At 45.8% G+C, this 21,632-nt stretch overlaps 1 protein-coding gene across 15 annotated transcripts in view; it reads right to left on the reverse strand.

Annotated features, from left to right (window-relative positions):
* The window catches only part of TENM4 (teneurin transmembrane protein 4), a 2,941,751-nt gene that overhangs the window by 100,572 nt on the left and 2,819,547 nt on the right, over positions 1-21,632 (reverse strand). For 11 of the 15 annotated variants that reach the window (XM_086678435.1, XM_086678426.1, XM_086678434.1 and 8 more), the window contains 2 exons: positions 16,355-16,381; positions 8,754-8,900 (listed from right to left, as the gene is read on the reverse strand). In XM_086678435.1, the coding sequence (XP_086534561.1) occupies positions 8,754-8,900; positions 16,355-16,381 (174 nt within the window). The remainder of the gene's footprint in view (positions 1-8,753; positions 8,901-16,354; positions 16,382-21,632) is intronic. The other 4 variants (XM_086678431.1, XM_086678437.1, XM_086678432.1 and 1 more) reach the window with 1 other exon arrangement.

Here is a 21,632-nt window from a genome sequence, read left to right on the forward strand (position 1 = left end):
AGTTTACTTAATTGTATATTATACAGAAGTTGGCTGGCTTATATAATGTCCATGTTTCATTTGTATGCTATTCCCATTGAGAGACCCTCCTTATGGCAAACAGAAAAAAAAAAAAAAAAACCCAGAAAAATAGAAAAATAGTATTTTTCGGTTTCCTTAAAATTTTTAGTAAAACCCTCTTGAACTCTAAATATTACCTTTTGGGAGAGAACATTTTTTTCTCCAGAAATATTTTTCCCTCCTCTCTCCGCGTACATGGTGAAAGTAAAGGGGGCAGAGGGAAATGTTAGACGCCACTCGGGCTCCTGGAGGTTGGAGGGCAGCAATGCCTCCGGAGGGACTAGAGGGCAAAGGAAAGAGGGAAGGAAGTATCCAGAAAAAAGTCAGACTAGAGATTAAAAAGAAAGATATAAAAGAGGGAGGGAGGGAGGGAGGAAAAAACCAGGGGGAAAAAAAATGCAGGTCTCTGGGCGTACTAAATGAACATCCCAAAGCAGTTCAAGTACATGTGACCTTGAACTTGAAGCCCTCCAGGGCTAAAATGCTGCATGGTCCACTGAGCGCTCACTGCCTTTTGTCAATATTTCCATCTAAGTGCTACCCACTTGAGGATGAGTGCTACGCTGTTTCCTCTAGCCCCCTCCTCAGTGCGTGCCCTGCTGGTGGGTGTCAAGTGACCTTGAGAACTGGGGAGTAGGCAACATGAGAGAAAAAAATAAACCAGTCCAGAAGCCCAAAGAGCCAGTTCCTTCCCTGGCTCTGTCACTTTCTGGGGGTGAGACCTTTGGCACTTCCCTTCCTATGTCTGAAATGTCGTTTATTCATATGGAACCAGGATAATAAGCTGTATCAGTCCCTCAGGATTGCTGAAGGTTTCCTGGGTTGTAAAGAGTAAGTGAGCCATTCACTGAGGTTCTAGTGTCCTCCCCACGCCTGTGGCTGGTCCCTGGAGTCTCCGCTGCAGACATGTGCCGCAGCCCAGGGCTGGGTGAGGTCCTCTGCCATCAGTCACCATCCTGAGTGGCAGCGGCTTTCTGCTCATTTTGTGATCTTAACTGCTGCCAGTGAGTGGTGGGCCCTTGGGTGACTCATCCCCCCATCTGATGTCAGTGTCCTCCTCGGTTAGACAGAGGGTAGACAGGGCAGCCTCTGGGGTCTAACCTGCAGGACAGCCACCTCCTGGCCTTTCTATGCAGCAGGCCCATCTCCCCTGATGGCTGGCCTACAGAAACTTCCACAGAAAGTGAAAGGTGTGCCTGAGGGTCCTTTTGAAGTTGGTGACTCAGCTAGCCTTCTTATCTTTACCAGGGAGGACCGTGGGGCTCAGGTTAAATGAGTTACTCAATGTCCTAGTGCTGGTGAGGTGTGGCAGAGTTGGGAATTGGGTTTCTTATCTTTCTCCAAATCCAGCTGTTCGGCACTATCCTATAGTCTACATCTTTATCAATGCTTTAGACATTCTGGTCCTTCCACAGAGGGCAGGAACTGACTTGTTTATTTCTCTATCCCAAATGCATAGCACAGAGCCTTGCACACAGTGAGCATCACATTTGTTGAATGAATGAACAAACGAATGAATGATTATATGAGGACTCCGAATCAAACAGCTCAATCACGTTGGCAGGCCCACTGAGGGCCGTGGGTGTGGTGGAAGCCAGTCCCCCCAGTAGGATTTCATTCCTCTCCTTAGAAAGGAGGCATGGGGGCAGGCCCTGCACTAGGCACTGGACAAACAGGGAGAAAACGGTCATGCCTTTGCAGGAGTCGGTGTTCTGGGTCAGCCAGGGACCAAAGAGCACTGGGAAAGAAGGTCGAGATGGGGCTAGGGAAGCCTGGAGGTGGGAACCCAGCTTGGGCTGAGGGCTGGCATATTTCCTGGAAGACAGAATGCTTAAACTAGGACTAGAGGGGTGGACGTGAACAAGCCAAAAGGAGAACAGAGCTGAGAGTGGGTCTGGGAAATCCACGAACTAGCAAACTCTTTGCATCACAGTTGTTTGCACGTTCCTTACACTCATGGACCCTTAACTCCTGCCCCAGCTCCACAACCCAGCAGCCAGCCTCATCTCGCAGTTGTCTGTAGTCTGGCCGCACAGTGGCTTCCAGGGAGGCCCTGGGCGTGGGGGGTGGAATATGCCTCCCTCTCTGTACACATCGGGAAGAAGGTTTTGTCATTTGCTATAATAAATTCTGTGCCTTCTTTGAAAAGGCTTGCAAAATCTCTATCTGCCCCTTGGAACACAAGATTTTTAAAGGTCAATTTCTCTCTTGTCTCTTATCACAAGAAATGTGGTTTAGAGATAGTCTGAAGGGTTTCCAAATTCTATGGCCTTATGTGAGCTCTCCGTTCTAGCAATGGGAAATGGGGAGGAGGAAGGAGGGCAGAGAGCTTTGTTCTCTGTTTTCCTGAAACTTCTCCTTCCAGGTGGCATCTATCAGTGATCCGTATTGCAATCCATGATCGTTTTTCATGGGGCCGAACAGTACCTGAAGGGCTTATCACACCTTGAAGCTGCTTACAAATCCTTCATCCAAAGGGTCTGGTTGTTTTAGAATCCAGTGGATAAAATCCAGAATATAAAATATTCTGGCTTCTTCTTTTTTAAACACCCATTCCATTCTAAACCTAGCTCTCCTGCTGTCACTGTGTGACACTGGGCAAATAGCTTCAGCTCACTGAGCCTCAGTTTCCCTGCATGGAAATGTCTGTCTTGCAGGTTTGTTGTGAAGGGCTAGACATCACGTCCACAGAGCATCCAGTACAGTGCCTGGCACGGAGGGGATGCTCCCTATATTATGGCCAGTACTTTCCTTTTTGAACACTTGAATTATTTTCTTTCTAGCAATGAGCATGTGACAGTTTGGAATACACATTTTAATCAACAGATGAAAAAGGTTCGAAATACATTATTATATGGAGAATCATTATAATTGTAAGTAAAATAAGTAGAGTGTAAAATTTCATAGACAGCATCATTTCAATTTTTAAAAATAATTATTTATAGATGGCTATATATTTATTTTATAATAAATATCATGCTTCTGTGCTTACAGATGGAAAGGCACAGGAGAATGAGAAGTGATATTTGCAGGTGAGGGACTGAGGCTTAGAGAGGTTGAGGAGCCCACACAGGGGCAATGCAGCAAGCATGCCGGGGTTTGAATCCAGAACATCTGGGCACAGATCCTGCACTTTTTAAAAAAATTCTTTTTAAAGTTTATTTGTTTGAGAGACAGATCGAGTGGGGAAGGGGCACAGAGGGAGAGAGAGAATCCCAAGCAGGCTCTACACTGACAGCATGGATGGAGCCTGATGTGGGGCTCGAACTCACGACGGTGACATCATAACCAAGAGTCAGACTCATAACCACTGAGCCACCCAGGTGCCTGCCTCCCCCCTCCCCCACCCCGCCCCAATCCTGCACTTTTTTTTTTAAATGTTTATTTATTTTTGAGATAGAGAGAGACAGAGCATGAACAGGGGAGGGTCAGAGAGAGAGGGAGACACAGAATCTGAAGCAGGCTCCAGGCTCTGAGCTGTCAGCACAGAGCCCGACGCGGGGCTCGAACTCATGGACCGTGAGATCATGACCTGAGCCAAAGTCAGCCGCTTAACCGACTGAGCCACCCAGGCGCCCCCAATCCTGCACTTTTAATCACTGTGCTGTGTTGCCTCTCAGGCACTTCGGGATTTTTTTTTTTTTTTTTTTTTTTAATTTTTTTTTTCAACGTTTAATTATTTTTGGGACAGAGAGAGACAGAGCATGAACGGGGGAGGGGCAGAGAGAGAGGGAGACACAGAATCGGAAACAGGCTCCAGGCTCTGAGCCATCAGCCCAGAGCCCGACGCGGGGCTCGAACTCACGGACCGCGAGATCGTGACCTGGCTGAAGTCGGACGCTTAACCGACTGCGCCACCCAGGCGCCCCAGGGATTTTTTTTTTTTTTGAGAAGGAGAGAGAGGGAGAGAAAGAGAGAGAGGGAGGGAGTTTGTGCGCTCTCGTGCATGGTAGTAAGGGAGGGGCACAGGGAAAGGGAGAGAGAATCTCAAGCAGGCTTCCAACTGAGCACAGAGCCCTACAAGGGGCTCTCCATCTCATGACCTTGAGATCACAACCTGAGCCGAAATCAAGAGTCTGATGCTCAACCAAGTGAGCCACCCAGGTGCCCCTGCCTTTCAGGCACTTTGAATACAACATTTACAATCCTCACAGTGACCCTGTAAGGCAGGCATTAATTACTACTCTCATTTTACAGTCACTTCGCACCTTAGGGCCACAGTTCACCATCCCTGAAATGGACATGAAATGAGCAACCGCCCCCCCCCCCCCCCCCCCGCCGCCAACCATCAGAGGGTCACTACGAGAGGGACGCGAGGATGCATGCGACAGCACTTCCTGAAGGGTTTCATAGCTGGTACTATATGAAGAAGGCACCTCTTGTTAGGTGGGGCACACAGAGGAGTTCCCAGTGAGTGTTAGGCCTGGGCCTCTGCCTGCTGGCTTTGCTCGGCCATCTTACCAACCAGTGTTCTGGTGACATCTTGCAGGCAGGTTAAGGGTGAAGGTAGCCCCAACAGAGGATCAGTGCACTGGGAGTCACTGTGTCACATTCAGGATCTGTTTTCTGGTTTTATACACCATGACCACACATGAAAACAAAAATAACCTAATAACGCTAAGCCCAGCTCAACCATACTGTGAACTTTTTTTTTTTTTTTTGTCTCATAGTTTAAAAATACCTCAACAGCGTTCTTCATGAAGCTTGAAATTCAAGTTTAATTTAGAAAGGACTGCCTTAAGCCTAGCAAATTGGGAAAGAAGAGAAACCAGAAGTTCTCAGATAACTTGAAGAGCTGCAGTTGGGTTTACCATGGAACCACGAGTCTGAAGTCTGGGCACACTCAAGAGATAGCGTGGCCAGACCTCCCAGACTATGACAGTTTCTGCCACCCATCAGCCGTGTGACTCGGGCAAATACTTCCCCTCACTAAGCCCCAGTTTCCTCATTATACAGAAATAGTAAGGGGATAATAACACCACATACCTCGAGAGTTACTGGGTGGATGCATAATTGCTCTGCAAACTGTAAACTGGCATCCAGATTATCATTCTCAGCCCCTTGTCGGCTTTGGGAACTGTAGTAGCCTATTTAAATTCCTGCATTTCTAGGAAGAGGATGAATTGCTAGAAGGCAGAAGTACTGTAGGGTTACGAGGCCACGTGGAATGGCCCAAGAGTCTTGGGCCCTAGTGCAGGCCATGTTACTCACTTCCTGTGTGATGGAACACCCCCTCTTTGGGCTCCGGTTTCCCTGCCTGCAACACGCAGGGATGAGGAGGAGGGGGCTGCAGTGTCTCTTCCAGTCCTGTTCCTCGACATTAAACTCTGCCATTTCCTTCTCCGAGCCCCCGTGTCACATCAGCCGAGAACAACACTCAGCTAGACTCTAACGCTTTCCCTGCCACCCTGCCTTATTTATCTGGAATTATGCTGCGTTCCACATCGTGGCTGAAAGGCACGTATTCCATTCTGTCTCCACTAGATTGGGTTGTTAGGATAGCAATTTCTTCCAAATGACTGTGGGCTTCCTAAGGGAGAAAGACTGGGCCACGATCACTGGTTCTTTCTATCCCCTCAGAAAGGAGCATGGTGTCTTGGAGACAGTAGGAGCCCAGCAAATGTGTGCTTGACAGAACTGAAAACAGCCCAGTGCTAAATATGGCTCACTCTGTGATGCCTTGTATAGCCTGCCCCATTCCTCCCTCCACCAAAACTGCTCCCGTTTGGCCAAGACTGAGGGTAATAGGCCAGCGAGGATAGACTTGCCCCCTCCAGTACTAGGGGACAGTCTACTCCCCATGGCTGTTTCCTCTGTGCTGCCCTGCAAAGCAGGGACCTCATGCACCATCTCCTTAGCTCCCCCAATGGGTGGAGAACCCACCAAGCTGAAAGGACCCTGGGTAAGACATTTCCTCATTTTACAGTTGAGAACACAAAACCAAGCTTGCTTAACAATCTGGTCTCCCAGGCTAGCTGTCTTCCCAACCATGATGACCCATGAATGTCTTCCTGGCTAGACTGGAGGCCTCACAGGACAGGAAGCATATCACAGTTCCCAGTAGGGTGCTCAGGCAAGTGATAATATCAGTTGAAAGACTGGATACTCCTTCACCACAGCAATTATCTTATTGCAATGCAATTGCAGGCTGCTTATCTCTCCCTCCAGACCATGAACTTCATAAGGGCAGGGACCATGTCTTATTTGTCTCTGAAACTCCAGGATGCAGGACAGGGCCTGATGCATAGTAGACATTCATTTAATGTTGGTTGAGTACGTGAATGAGCTCAGGTTACGATGCTACCATATGGCTTTGTTAAGAGGTATGTAAAAGCTCGTCCCAGTCTGTAACATGCTCCATAAATGCAAGAGGTCTAATCCCTGTACTTGAGGATTTTCTGGTTGTTCTTTTCTAGTCCCTGCTGGTTTATCCCTCAGAGCGCCTGGAGGAGGCTGCATTCCTCTGGGGTCTGGATCAACCCTGTTTCCTATGATGGGAAGCTCTTTCTCCCACCGAAGCTGTGGGGCTTTGGGCTCTCGTGTGTCCCTGCCCCATGCAAACACTGGCGAGTTTTAGCCCTGGGAGGGCAGGCTGAAGGATGGTAAACAGGATACACAAGGGTTGTGCTTCATGTGAGGCAACAGACGAACCTTGTTTTATAACCTATTCTTGTATGTGTGCCCTCTCCCCACATTTGTCAAGGACACACGGTTCCTTTGCTGCCCAGATGCTCAACAGCTGTTTGAGGGCTTTGGCCAAGACCCTGCATTCCTGACAGGGGAATGACTTCATGGTGCAGCTCCTGTCGCCTTCTCTTCTAACTACGTGAAGTTATTGTTGGCCATTGGAATTGTGTCTACAGGCAAAGTAAAGGAGAAGGCTGGGGAGTGATGCAGATAATTTAGGCTGACATCTCTTTCCTATGAAGAGCAAATATTATCGCACTTCTTCTTGCCTGAAGACAAGGATGCTTGGTGCCCTTCAGTGCTTTGCTCTGCCTTTGCCCAGGACGATTTCTCTGAACAGAAAGCCCCTTCCTTTCCAGGAAACACCTTCCAGGTGAATGTTTCTCTGCTCCTACACCGACCAATAGAGGACTCTGTAACAGTATCCCACTGTCCACTAGCACTTCACCTTGGACTTTTCTCCCCCATCTGAATTCCTGGAGCACAGGGACAGGACTCTGTCATCTCTGTGCCTGGCCTGGGACCTGGCCCCACAAGAGGAACTCTGGATATTTATGGAACACAGGAATTAATGGACTCCCTAAGTTTCAGATTGATTAAGGGACATTTTGACCCTGCAAGTTCTCAAGAGGAGAACTTGAACCTGCTCTCTCTGCTTATCTGCCAAGGCCCAATCCTATGAGCTCCTTGTTGACAACTATTCCACAAGGCCCTGACTGGCACATAGGCCTGACCACCTCCTGGATGCAGGCAGCAGGGAGATGGACTGAAAACTGGTTCAGACAAAGACCAGTGGTCTGAAATAGCCCTTTCCAAACTGCTGTAGCCAACTGAAAGCAAATGAACCAGAATAATCACAATAAACCCCCACATGGCCTTTTAATCTGTATGGTGCTCTGAGATTGTAGAATCACACTAAGTAGAAAATTCCCAGAGGTTGGGATGCTAAGTTTCTGGCCTGCTGATTTCCTAATCTGTGCTGTACATTAGAAAGTCCCTTAGTATAAATGCAAAAACACATTTGGATTAGGCCAGCTGTTAGGTCATCGTTAGAAAGAAAGCATCGACTGTTTCCTTTTTTTTTTTTTTTTTTTTCATTTCTCTGTTTTTAATCTCTCCTACTAACCCCCTGAGATTAGGAGAATTAGGAAGAATCAACCTATCTTCCAGGAGAGAAAGTAGGGCACATCGTGGTTATATTCATCCAAGGTAACACAACAGAAAGACAAAGGCTAATTCTAGACTAATTTAAGGACTGGAATGGTCCTCATGATCCAACTGCCTTATTTTATAAATAGGGAGTGTGAGGCCCAGAGAAATCAAGTAACCTGCTTAGGGATACACAGAGGTCAAAGACAAATGGAGATTGGAACCCTGGTCTCTTCTGTCTCAGCTAGGAAATGTTCCACAAGACTAGGCCACTCCTCTTTAGGGGCTTGACTGTGTAGCACTTGGGAAAAAAAAAAAAAAACCTATTAACTAAGACCAGCTCTATTATAAACCCACGGGAACACAGGATGTGGGGCAAAGTGACTCAGTGAGGGTATTACCAGAATGAGGGGAGAAGGGGAGTCAACCGAAGGGAACTCAAGCTCCCTCCCCTGGAGAGGCGTCCTTTCTGCCACTTTTTGTAACACAAAACTGGATGGCCTCTTCTTGTCCATTTCCAGTGAGGGGGACTTCATGACTTTGCCAGGTAAATCATCCCACTATTGAGTTGCTAGAAAATTCTTTCTTCCATATGCCTTCTCCCCTGCACTTGCTGTCAGATGGCAATTAATTTTATTTACATTAGTTCATTTAAATTAATTAAGATGGGACAAGTGGAGATACGTACTTATTCCTTAGACCACATGTGCAGTTTTCTGCCTGCCCTGCAGGCCTCCTTGACTGGACAGCTGGTATGCCAGGGGTCTGTGGCCTCGATAATGCCCACCCGCCACCCTGTGGCCTCACCCTGACCCCCCACTGGAGCTGCATGGGGCCCCTGGGTGCCGGAGCCTTACCTCCATCGTTGTCTTTGCTGTCACCACAGGCGGTTTCCATGGATGTGTCACAGCCCGCTCCTCTCCAGCCCAGCTGGCAGACACAGTGCCACCCGTTGAGGTCCAAGGTACATCTGCCGTTGCCATTGCACAACCCAGGGCAACCCTCTGCAAGGCAAAGCACGCAGAATCGAGGTCTGATCGTCCGCAGCCACCTGCAGTCACACACACTCACGCTCTTCCTGCCTGCTTGGAAAATGCTCTCACATCCTTCAGCATATCGATGCCCCTGGCACCCGGGGAAGACGGATCGCTAGGAACTGCCCCTTTGCTGAGAGGGCCACTGAGAGGCAGAGGCGAAAGGACTTGCTAGGTCCGCACGGTTAGGAAGTTGGAAAGTGCTGGGGGTAGGTCTGAAAGTCACGCCTTCGGCATCTGAAATCCTCCCTTTCAAAAGTGATCAGGATTCCCAAGGGTGGGTCAGTGGATGTGAGCCTGTCAGAATGTGAGTGGTGGAAACTTTTGCCTGATCCTTGCTCCATGTTCACTCCTGTGTATCTTTCCTGTTTCTGGGGGGCTGTTTGGAATGAAGCGATCATCCCCCCGCCAGTATACTTCTCATGTTCCCTCAGCACTGCTGGGTCTCATTCTAAAAGGGCTATGCTTTTTTCAGCACTGGTTACTGGGTCAATCGTATTGGACCCTAGGCTTCTCATTTACTTTGTCCTGTTTTCTCCTAAGCTGTCTTTGCTTTGAGGAAGGGTCCTTAGGTCTCTTGCTTCCCATCTTATCTATAGCCCCTAAGAAGAGGGTTCGGCATGCATAAAAGCTCCGGAGACTACCATGAAGACAGACTAACTAGGGCCGTCTGTGTTTGCAAATGCAGGTACAGGCAAGCTGCCCTTCCCTAATGTAGTTCATCTGTACATCTGTGTGCCTGTCTGTCATTTATTAAGCACCTTCTCTAGGCCAGCCCTGGAGGTATAGAGATGAATAAGACCTAGTTCTTATTCTTGAGGAGCATGCAGCCTATCAAAGGAGACAGATTTGTATAAGCAAAATATTTCACTGCTACGTGCCCTCGGGGAGATGTACAAAATATGGTGGGAACCTGATACAGGAGTGACCATCTGTCTGGGAGAACCTCGGGTGATTTCATCAAGAAGGGTCAGGCAATGTTTAGACTCTGCCTCGGTTCTGCTTTGCCCAACAAATAAGGTGGGGAGTTATTATTACTTGTCAGGTAGATTTACAGGTTTTTTATTACCACCTTTTGAAACCCTTCTGAGTTTGGGGCTCAGGAATCTATGCCTGAGAATCTGCTAAGTTACACGGTTCACTTCAGCTTCTATTTTGCCACTTGGTTTTCATTCAAGTCCTCATTTTAACATCCGCTAGCTCCTTTCTCAGAGCAGCTATCAAAAAACAGCTTTCGCTGGCATGCCTTCTGCGTTTTCTCTCTACCCCTGCTCGGTCTCAGGGAAAGGTATGGACGCGAAAGTCATCTATAAAACTTAATTCATTACTATGAGCAGCAGACTGCTACGAATATGGCTACCGACTGAATTTTGCCAGAGAGTAACTGAAAATTGGCCCATTATTCTTAAATGGGACAAATGCGAATGTAGCTGTTCAGTAAAAGACGTAGGCCAAGGTACGGAATCACTGAGTGAACCATCAATTAGAATATAAAACTTTAGTGTTTCAAGGACCTTTGGTAGTTGCCTTTTATTGCAAAGTAAAAGAAAGGAGCATGTTCCTTTGTATTTGAGATGTTCAAACAGCAACCAATCCATCTGGCCACGGTGTTTGTCATTCAAAGGAAGGAACATTTATTGACCATGCACTCCAAGCCTAGCAGGATCCTTCCAGAAATTTAGAAGCAGTGCTGTGGTCTTTGCACAGCAGAAGCCTGTTGGGAAAGGTGGGAAGCCACCAGCACGGTCACCCCAAAAGTGATCGAGAAAGCAGTCGTAAAGGCGCAGGAGCAGTGCTGTGCATGCAGGTGATTACCCAGCCATCCTGATCTGACCAGCCGCCTTTCCTGGCCAAAACCATTGCAGACTCCCTCTTTCCCCAGTCAGTCCCATTTAAATGTTTATCCATCCTGCTGGGATTGCCTTTCAATTGAGCCTCATTTGTATTCAAAATCAGTCTTGGAGGAAGTAGAGTCCAATTGTTAAGAATGGTAGTGGACCGCTTTCTCTTGCTCCAAGATGTAGCCTCCTGTGAGATACAAAGAACACCCCTTGTGCGAGAGCACGGACCCGGAAGCCCTATCAGTCTGGTTCCGTCACTCAGTGGCTTTTATGACCCAAGCACCTTATTTAATTTCTTTGAGCCTCAGCCTACTTACAAAATGGGGCTGTTCATGGGATTAAATAAGATAGTGTATGCATGAAGCACAGAGTCTGACATACAGCTTGAACACAATATCTGAGTCTTCTACTGACCTTTTTCACCTTCTATTTTGAATAAAGGGCACACGGTATCATAAGTCGTACCCATAATCATACACAGGGCTCATAGAAAGGCAACACGGAAACCTGAGGCACTTGTCTAGATCAGAGTCAGACAACTTTTTCAGTAAAGGTTCAGATAATAAATATTTTAGGCTTGGGAGCCACATGGTCTCTGTTGCAATTAATCAAACCTGCTATTGTAGCTGGAAAGCAGCCAGATATAACTTATAAATGAACGGCTGTGTTCTGATAGAACTTTATTGACGAAAACAGGTGATGGGCCAGATTTGGCCTGTGTGCTGTAGTTTGCCAACGCCTGGTTTAGAGGCTTCAGGATGGTAATACGACGACAGTTGCTGTCTGCTGAGGGTCTACCGTGGCTAGCCGCTCTGCTAGACACTTCACACATACTATTTTAAAATAACTTTTTGTTATTTTTTCGGATCCTGGTTTTCTAAGGCAGTTACAATTTCACACCATTTGATCCTAAATTTTAAATTAAAACCATTTGCTGTGACATGGTGTGGACTTTGGGACTGGGCAGACTTCAGTACAAATCCTCATACTACCTTTTTACTTACTACCCATGTGATGACTGGCAAATTATTTAACTCTCTAGGCCTCAGTATTCTCATCTGTAAAATGGAGGTAAGGCCTAATTCAAAGAGTTGGTGAGAAGATTAACGAAATAAAGTATGTCAATTATTTGGCACAGTTATGGGTAACATAAGCAGGCATTCAATAAATGAGAGCTGCTATTATTATTATTATTGAATTGATTAGCTTTAACATTGTAATAACTTCACTAAGAAATTCACAAACCAGAAATAATCCTTTGCCAGTCCCCACTGTCTCAGTTTTGGGTCAAGAGCTATGGTCCTCATAAATAAGAATCTTGCCAAAGAGAGTTGAGACAAGGCCAGCAATGTGGTCATGGGAGTCAACATGCATCTCCCTGGGAGGCAGTGAGATGGGTTCAAGGCCACGGGTCCCAGCCTGGCAGGCCCACCACTTCATGCTTTCCTGGTGCTCTGTCCTCCCTGGAAGCCAGCGTCCCAAGTATACGTAAATTATTCATTTTGCAATTAATGCTTATTCCCTCCGTTGGACTATAACCACCATAAGGCAACTTTGGACCTATTCCCTTGCCTTGCACACAGCACATACTTGATGGGTATTTGTTGAAATGAATCAATGAGGAAGACAGGAGACCTAGGTTCTGGTACCTGCTGCCTAACTTGTGGGATCTTTGGAAAGTTACTCTTCCTCTTTTGGCTTCAATTTTCTTATCTATAAAATGAAGGTTCAGATGAGATGACGTGTTAGGTCCTTCTGGTGCAGCTGACCCAATAGAGAGGGTCAAAGCAACTTCAATTTTGATGATATTGTTCTCAATTTAAACAAACTTTTCTCAGCACCCACTGGATGCCAGGCAGGTGTGTGTTAATTCTGGGGCATAGAGAGATTCAGTGTATCATCCTCTGCCCTCAATTATGTTATATTCTATTTACCTATACCTTACTTTGTTCCAGGAAGGATTTAAAATGGGTCTCGTAATCTCAAACGATACTTCTCAAAGTGAATTTTGTACAATGCTAGTACTATGAGGTCCTCAAAAACAAGCTTCTGTGGTCAAATTTGGAAGCTATTTTATCCTAGTTCTTATTCTATAAAGTCACACGGAATATTAATATATTAAAGGCTCTGAGAAGTCTTACAATAAAGAAACTTGCTTATTTTTCAGAACATTCTCCAGTTTGACCTCAGAACATTTCCCCCCATAACCACTTATAATAACGTGAACCATTCCATTCCAAAAACCCCTCTTTGGGAACCCCTGCTCTAGTGAGCTCCTCTTAGCACACGATGCTCAGCGCACACGTTCGGTGCTGCTTGGAGACTGCCTGGGAGGGGCAGGTGTTCTCGGGGAGGGTCAGCTCTACACGTGAAATCACAGGAATGCTTTAAATACAGTTAGTTTCTTCAAATGCACCAAGTTCTACCCTCAGGGTCTGCACTGTCCTATCAGTCTCAGGGTTTCAGAGGGACTTTGAGTACCTGGGGGTTAAATGAGGTTTGCTCTCAGTCAGCAATTTGCTTCTGGAGTAATCACACCCCCATTAGCCAGCATGAGGAAGCCTCCTCGGGGGTGACATGCTGACTTTCTTAAAGCAATATGCCTCCTTACCCACCACTAACGCTCATTAATTCCACCAGCTCTGAAACTCATCAATAATTCAGGGAACCCAACTGACATTAACAATCCCCTCTGGAAGGACTCACATCAGGCATTTGCTAGAGCCAAAATAATGTAATTTTAAGGTTTAGAGAAGGGCTAAGCTTTTCAAAAGAAAAGATGCCCTTTAAATGACAAGGGACCACTTTATCTTCAGCCCTTCTGCTGAAGCCGATGAAGAAGTCCCCCTTGAAGCTAGCATCAGGTATGACAAGAAGACTTTCAGAATCCTTGAAGGTAGTTTTTAGTTATGTGGCAAAGGGGCTATGTAATATCCCTATCATGTATTAAAACGTCCCGTTTCTTTCTGGTTCTCTTTCTGGTCCTCTTGTCCTTTTTTGTCCCCACAGTCACTTCCCTTCCCTAGATAAGGTCATCATCATCTCCCACCTGGATGATGGCAATAGTCTCCTAATTGGTCTGTTCTGTTTGCCCCCAAAGATTCCCCCTCAATTCTTTTTCCTCAATATGGCCAGATGGATCCTTCCAAATCACGTCATTATCCTGCTTTTAAAAACCTGTAGTGGCTTTCTCCTATGCCTCTGCTGAAGTTCACAATGTTGGTCTACAAGGTGCTTCCTAAATTGGGGGATCTCATTGATAACTGGCCCCTGGAATTCACCTGTCATAACCCTCATCACACATCAATGGAATTATTTGTTTTATTAGTGTCTTCCCTGCCAGACTGCTGGCAATACAGGAGTAGGAAGCATTTCTGTTGTATGGTATCCACATTTCCTGGCACTTAGGAGGATTCAACATATTCGTTAAGTGCATGTTGTATTTTTAGTCTCTACCAACCCAACTGGAAAACAAAGAGCAAAAGCCAGCTTATCTCTGAACTGCATGGTACTCTAACAAGTCCTGAGTTTGTGCTGTACGGGTCTCTAAATTCTTTTTTGTTTTTTCAGGATTGGTACCCAATGTACCAGAAAGTCAGCAGGATGGTGGCCTGGCTCAAACCTAGATTTTGGTAGAGAACATCTGTCCTTTAAAGCAAGTTATGATTTATTGGCTTAATCCAAATAAAGGTCTGATGATATTCTCTGAACTAAAGATCGGAACAGGTGGTTTCAGAGAGGACATACATCACTTCCTGGAGAGGCTGCCAGTTTGGAAAACATGGTTTGGAGGAAGAATCCTGGAAACTATGGGACATTTTTGGTGAAAGGTGACAGAAGATAGAATGCTGGAAATATGGATCAGGTCAGGAAATTCAAAGTCCTGGCTCTGCCACTTACTAGAAATGTGACCCAGAGTGGGCCTCTCAACTTCCCCAACTTCAATGTCCTTTTCCAATAAAATGAGAGTAGTTACATCTGCTCCCTTACAAAAACCCAAAGGGCTCGCTTAAGACTAGATGGATATGAAAAAAAATTCACATAGTAGGGAAAGTTCTACCAAATAGATGGTTAACATTATGAAATTTAATCTATGCTGAGGACTCCTCTGATAATGGTTATGTGTGAAATAAATTCCTGTTTCAAAGAAGCTCACAGATATGACTCTCTTTTGCTGGAATGATTGTATTCTCTGTTGAAGACCAGCACATAAAATGCAAGGGACTCTGCTTCTCAACACCAGGCATGCATCTCATGGGCCCCAGTAACACCTTGGCTGTATTTGGCAAAGATGTTCCAGTTGGAAAGTATTCAGTCATTTATGTTTCCCCCAAACCCTTTCCATAAGTTTTTAAATAGCAGTTTCTATCTCTTATTATAAGCCAATTTAGCTGTTTTCTTTACAACTTCAAAAATTAGTCTGGCTAATGAAGTCCTCCAAATTAAGGGTGAGAATAAGAATATAATGATAAAATAGCATAGCTAACATCTACTGAGCATCATCCCTGCCCGTGTGCTAAGCACTTTACATTCATTATTTGGCTCAATCCCCATGCCCACCCTAGGGGGGTAGATCCTGTTATCAAGTTTATCTTAGAAGGACTCTCAAGTGCAGGGAGGTTAAGTAACTTGCCCAAGGTCACCCAGTTCGTTAACTGCTGGACTTGGCGTTCAGGCTCAGGCAGTCTGACAGTGAAGTATTTGTCATTAGCCACTGAGCACGTATTCTGTGCCGGGTGATGTGTCACGACTTCGGGACAACAAGACGAATATGGCGTGGTATTTCTCTTCAGGGGGCTCGGAGCCTTTTTTAGGTACACACATACCTAATCTTTCTCAGACACATTCTTAGAGTAATAAGGCCTATTTGGAAAATTAGGCACTACCTAATTAATTAAGATGTTTAAAATGGAATGACTTTGCCTGTAGGGAACACTCCTCAAAGATAAGACTTACCAAACTTGGGGCTTCTCTGAAAAGGGAAAAAAAAAAAAACAAAACCCAAACAAACAGACCATCCACTCCCTGAGGTCAGGGGTCTGTTTCCCCAATTCTCCAGAGCCTATCACAGTACCTAACACGTAGCACTAGCACCAGTGGGTGCTTCGCATGCAGCTGTTGGATGAGTCAACACGACAACAGCAATGTCGTGTAGTTGTTAAGATTCCTTAGCTTGCTCTGGGGCCCCTTCTTTTCTCAGGCCACCCACCCTGGTCCTCAGCATCTTAATTCTGATGGACCAGGGTCTGTGTAAGGGATGGGTAGGGTGACGTAAGATGGGGCAGAAAGAGTGAGTGGCGGATGTGTGTATGGGGAGGGAAGGAGGACAGCACAATGGTGATGTCACAAACAGACTGAGCGCTTTAAGGGGAAGGATGACACTCCAGGTATATCAACCACCGTGTGACCAAAAACCCACCCTCTGGGTAGTGGATGCTGTGACAAAGCTGGGGATGTGGCAGCATCTCGACACCATGCTTTATGGGGTGTATATACACTTCTTATATACACATTTCTTCTTTTATGCTCATACACAAACACACACACGAAGACAATAGGAAAATAGAGGAAGGAAGACCATACCTTTAACTACCCTATCCAGATAGTGCGCTTGGGAAATAAAAGACAGGACATTTAAGGTAGGATCAAGTAAGTGCAATACTGCCTGCCACATAACCATGCCGGGTGCTAAGGAGACACAGGGGATGCACCCCACGTTTGGGACAGACGCGCCATGGTGGCGAAAATAAAACCAAAGACAAGATGACATGAGAGAGGAGGAGGGAGAGCAAGCACATTCTCCAGAAAGGGCCAAAAGGAACTTCAATACAGTCTACGATCCAGGAGTTTGGAATTGTGATCATATATAAGAAGACATAGGGATGGGGAAAACAGGAGAAAAAGGAGGATGGAGAGCTGCAAAAGTGGCCATGCTCCTGCTCTGTCAGGTTTGTTCCACTTTATGGAAAACTAGAACTTGCCCTCTGTCCACCTGGAGCAGCACCCAACCTCCCTTTGAGGGAAGCAGCTGCATGAGAACAAGGGCACCCTGTCTGGGCAGAGGGGCTCCCAGGGAGCTGGAACTTATCGCTATGCAAAACTGGAATCATCTTTGATACGGGCTGGGGAAGTGGGTTGAGTCTTTGGTGAAATATACCACTAGATTATCTGTTTGCCATTCTGGAATTTTCCACGGACACATGTGCCCACATAGAGTTGAATGCAGAATGCTTGGTGTCCCAAGTAAGATGCATTTCTCCTTTGTGCATCTTACACAGAATGTAAGGTGCAGGTCGACGGATGCCACCGTGAAAGACAAGAAAAAGAAAAGAAAACCTGACCACTTCTCAGTGCTCATTACCTTAAAAGACAGAATGATGTTGGCTTTGTTTTCCAATGGAGGGGTTGCATCCAAGCATCGGCTTACTTGGCAATCTAAGGTTTTGCGTATCTTGTGAGGATGGGTGTCAAACATTGCTCTGAAAGAAACCTCGCAGTACATGTATGTGCCCCCTTTGTTCCCAGCATAAATCAGTAGTATCATTTCATCTTCCCCACCTGGGCTGCAGTCATAGCCCTTAGGGGAGCTTCCTTTCCACCCCTCTCGTGACAGCTCCCCTACGTGCACCCCCACAGTGGCCAGACCAATGGCCCTCTCCTGAAGGGCCTGATGCTGTCAGGCTGGCCTCCACCCTCAGCTTGATTTCACACACGAATCTAAAGCACAGAAGTAGGACTGGACTGCATGGTGGGGCCTTATCTGGAAGCCCTGGGGTTCTATAAACTGTTGGAACATTCTTACTCCCCTCATGAAAAAATATAAATTTTATTTTTTCAGTCCTCTGGCAAGGATAGACATCGTTGCTGTTCATCAATATATATTTGCCTCAAAAGACTGGTGGATGAGAGGCTACGTTTTGACTTTAGGTATCCATACGGTCTCTGTTTCAAGACGAGATATGCTTCCGGAAGGCTGCATAGCCAAGTGGAAAATTGGGAAGAGGAGGTTTTAACTGGGCCTGTATGCTTCCCCTTCATGCTTACAGATGCCACGGAGTCCGTGAGATCACAAGATACAAGAAAGGAAAGTGGAGGAGAATGGCTTATTAAGGCAAGAGTGAATAAATAAAGCTGTGAAAGGCTGAGCAATGAAAAGTAGGGCCAGCCCACAGGTAGCGCGGCCTGGGAAACATCTCTGGTGAAGGTGAAGGCTTTCTTGAATCTCGGTTCAATCTGTCACGCTTGTTTTAGTCAAGCTCATTCATCTAGATTTTCAAAGCGATCTAAAATTTCTCAGACATCACCTCCCACAATATGTCATCACATACAGCATCTGCGGGACCTCCTGGCTCAGGTGGTGTGCTTAGCTTTCAGATCTGTGGAGTTTCACAGAGCGTCATGAGCATAGACTGCTGTCATAACTGAACCCAGCTACAGAAGCACTGGAGTTTCTCTCGCAGGGTTGGAAGGGAAACACCATCAGCGGGATCCAGGTGGCCACACCATCATGCAGCATCCTCTTTGAGGGAGTTCTCTCACAAGAAAAACCTTGCTCATCTCCAAACTTAAGGGTGATATCCTGGCTGTGGTGACGAGTACAGATTACCTCTACTCTGTCGGCTTAATCTTCCCAAGCCTAAGGGCTGACTTCAGAGAACTCTCTTCTAATGCCATTTCTGTCATTATTATTATTATTATTATTATTATTATTATTATTATTATTGCCATTTCACTTTTAGGAACAATTTAGTAATAATGATCTCTTTTAAAAGTCAATATGTTTCTAATATCTTTAAAAAATGCTTACTAATTTCCCGGGACACAGAGTGGGGGGGAAGGAGGGAAGGAGCAGGAACAACAGGCAGACTCAGGTTGCAACCGATGCTGTGGGTTTCAGAAGACAAAAGTGGGCATTCGATACCTCAAATTCCAGCTCCACAAGCCACTCTGTCCTTTCGTACCCAGTGATCTTGAGCCACACTGTGCGTCCAAAAGCTGATAATGGCCAGCCAGTACCAAATCCCCAAGTTTTCTGGGAACAGAGTAGAGCTTCCTTGTCTCTGGCTATTAAAAATGGAAAGGATAGCTGGGGTCTCTGAAGTCCAATGCCATTTATTTATAAAAGCGATATGCAGGAGTCCATACTGTTGTTCACGCTTCTATTGTTTGAAAATCTTGGTACGTTTGCCCTGGAACGTAGTCACTTAAGAATCCATCACGATTTTCAAACAGTAACTTTCAGAAAAGAAGGTACAAAGTCCATGAGTTTGCATTGCGTGTGGTGGATTCAGGACTTCACCAAATTCCTTCATCTTTCTCTTCAGGAGAAATGTTTCTTATGCTCTGTCGCTATTCCTGTCACTCTGCAAGAAACTAGAGATAGTGGTGGCATACAGCTATTCATGATACAGACTCTGAGCCTTTGGCATGAGTCTGTGAGGGCTTAGATACCTTTAGCACTTCTGTGGCCTCCAACATGCAAACCTCTTTCCTTAACTCGCTTGTACCAACATAAGTTTCCAAAAGTTTCTCTTAGGGTAATCCCAAGAAGCCTCAGGGGCCCCCTGTCAAAGGCTGTGGAGAACATGGCATGAGGCTTTTCATTCTTATTCTCCGGGAGCCCCTGCTGACTCTAACAGTTGTACTGCTGATACACATCAGGCCAGATTAAACAAGGGTCATTATAGCAGGTGATGGTTAGGGTGGTTATGATCGTGTGACCTTCTTTAGATGTTTGACAAACCACTGAAGAGATGTTCTTGTTAGGATCTTGGATACAATAATCCCCTTCTCTCTTTGGATGAAGGGTCAATGAGTAAGTGGCCAGTGGCACCAACCCAAGAGGGACGCACAAAGCCCATTAAACCTCCTTCCAGTTTCCTACCTCTACCACCTGTGGGCTAAAATCCCCCAGAACCATTGATGAACCAAGCTCTTGCTCTGATAACGTGGGGTAGAGGCCTGTCCATTTTCTCTTGTCCTTGCCAGCATCTGTCCTCTCGGGTCACGGGTGCTGTTGTGAGAGAGTGCTTTCAAGGACAAGCACAGGGTTGTCACACAAGCACTGAAACTTTGTTGGTCTCTTATAAGCTCTCAGTTAAGGAATGTCTGATTACAAACAAGAAACCTGAGAGCTATCAGCCAACAGTGGACAAAGAACTCCAGAAGATTTTGTGGCCTTTCTTTATAATTTCTCTTCATCGTGAAGTCTGGCTTTGCTCACTGGAGTAATTGCATCATCCGAGTATTATTTTGATCTTTCCTCCCAGAGGAGGATTTGTTTAAGAATCCAGATTTATATGATTGGACAGCTCTCCTGAAGCCTAGTAAATAATTCTGTGTATCTGGCATCTTGAACAATCACAGCTTTGGGGTCAAGGTTGGAATTTTACAAATGTAATCAGAAGCTAGCATTTCCCACATGTGTTTTGAGACTTTAAAGACAAGGGGGCACTGAAGTGAATAAAACAACTATCATAAAAGTGACCAAAAATGTTAGTACTGGTTTCAAAGAAATAGGAAAAAATTAGACACCTTCTCAAATTTAACTATGATTTTTAGCTTTCTCTACAGAATTGGGAGGTCAAGGCCCGGACTTGAGACCCATGAAATTCCTGGAAGAGACATCACAAAATAGGCTTTTTATGGCTCTGGGTTGACCACGTACTTGAGAAATAGGGCCGCATCAATTCATCTTACCTTAACTTCTGGATTAGGAAAACTGGGTTTCATCTATGCAAGTGGGGGCATTATTGACGAGTGAGAGTGAAAAAGAAAAATCTCTTCATACTTGGGGGATATATTTAGGATTGGGGTAACTCAGTTTTGGGATGCTGGGTGTGCAGGTCTGTGGGCAGTAGAGGAGGAGGCTGTAACGCCATTCCTCCAGAGGCCTTCTCGGGCACCCCCATTCTGTGATCCCCAGAGGGAGAAAATGAAGTCCCCAGTGGCCATGTGGTCTGCCCATGGGACTTTCGCCAAGATGCAGAGAGACAGTTCCTAAGAGAAGGAATTAGGATTCAATGTGAAATAGTCTTGCTTGTTGACAAAAACATGGTCATTAAAGAGGATGCCATTGTCCATTTCCCTTTTGCTCTCAAAACCAAGCTCTTTTGAGAAAAATTAAGTAGTTCCATAAAAGAAAAGATGGACCAAAGCCTCCGCACAGAGATAAATTCCTACTATAATAATCTGCCCCAGGAAATGCCACTGGGGTGAAGAGATCCTTCTGCTGGGGACTTGACCATAAGGAGCCCAGACTTGTCTTACTGTTTAATGCCAGCTGGCAGGTAATCAAATCATTCTTTCCTGTTTACAGAGGGCAGTGGTGTATAAATAAACAGTCCCTCTGCTCTTGCTTCTACTGTATGGAGGTCTCTGAATCAGTGTTGTGGATCCCAGCTTTTTCTCTGGGATGGGACATCACTAAGCTCCAGCACACGAGCTAGCTGTGCTATAGTGACCTACTGTATAGTAATGAAATCTGATAACAAGAGAACATTTAACACTTTGGATTTCTAACTCTTCACATCAACAGTTTTTGTCTTTTCTTAAATGATCCTGAAACGGAGTGAAGTTCCCTGGAAACAGAAGGAAGTGCTTCTTGTCACCATCAATGATCAGAAAGGGGTCTTTCCTCATTTCTATTCCAAAAGGAAAACGAAGGCACCGCTGCTGTTTCCCTCATTTGCATCTCCTACCCTCCTTCCCTCACACTGGACAAGGTTACTGAAGGGTTCCTTCAGCGCTAGGGTGTTGGGTTTTCACTGGGGATGCAGCTGGCCACAGACAGAGACCCACAGAGAGCAAAGCTGCCATGCAGGGAGATTAGACAGAGACACACGAAATGCTCACCACAAAA

Source organism: Puma concolor, chromosome D1 (genome assembly GCF_028749965.1).
Source record: "Puma concolor isolate L17-30 chromosome D1, mPumCon1.1.hap2, whole genome shotgun sequence".
Taxonomy (NCBI): Eukaryota; Metazoa; Chordata; class Mammalia; order Carnivora; family Felidae; genus Puma; species Puma concolor.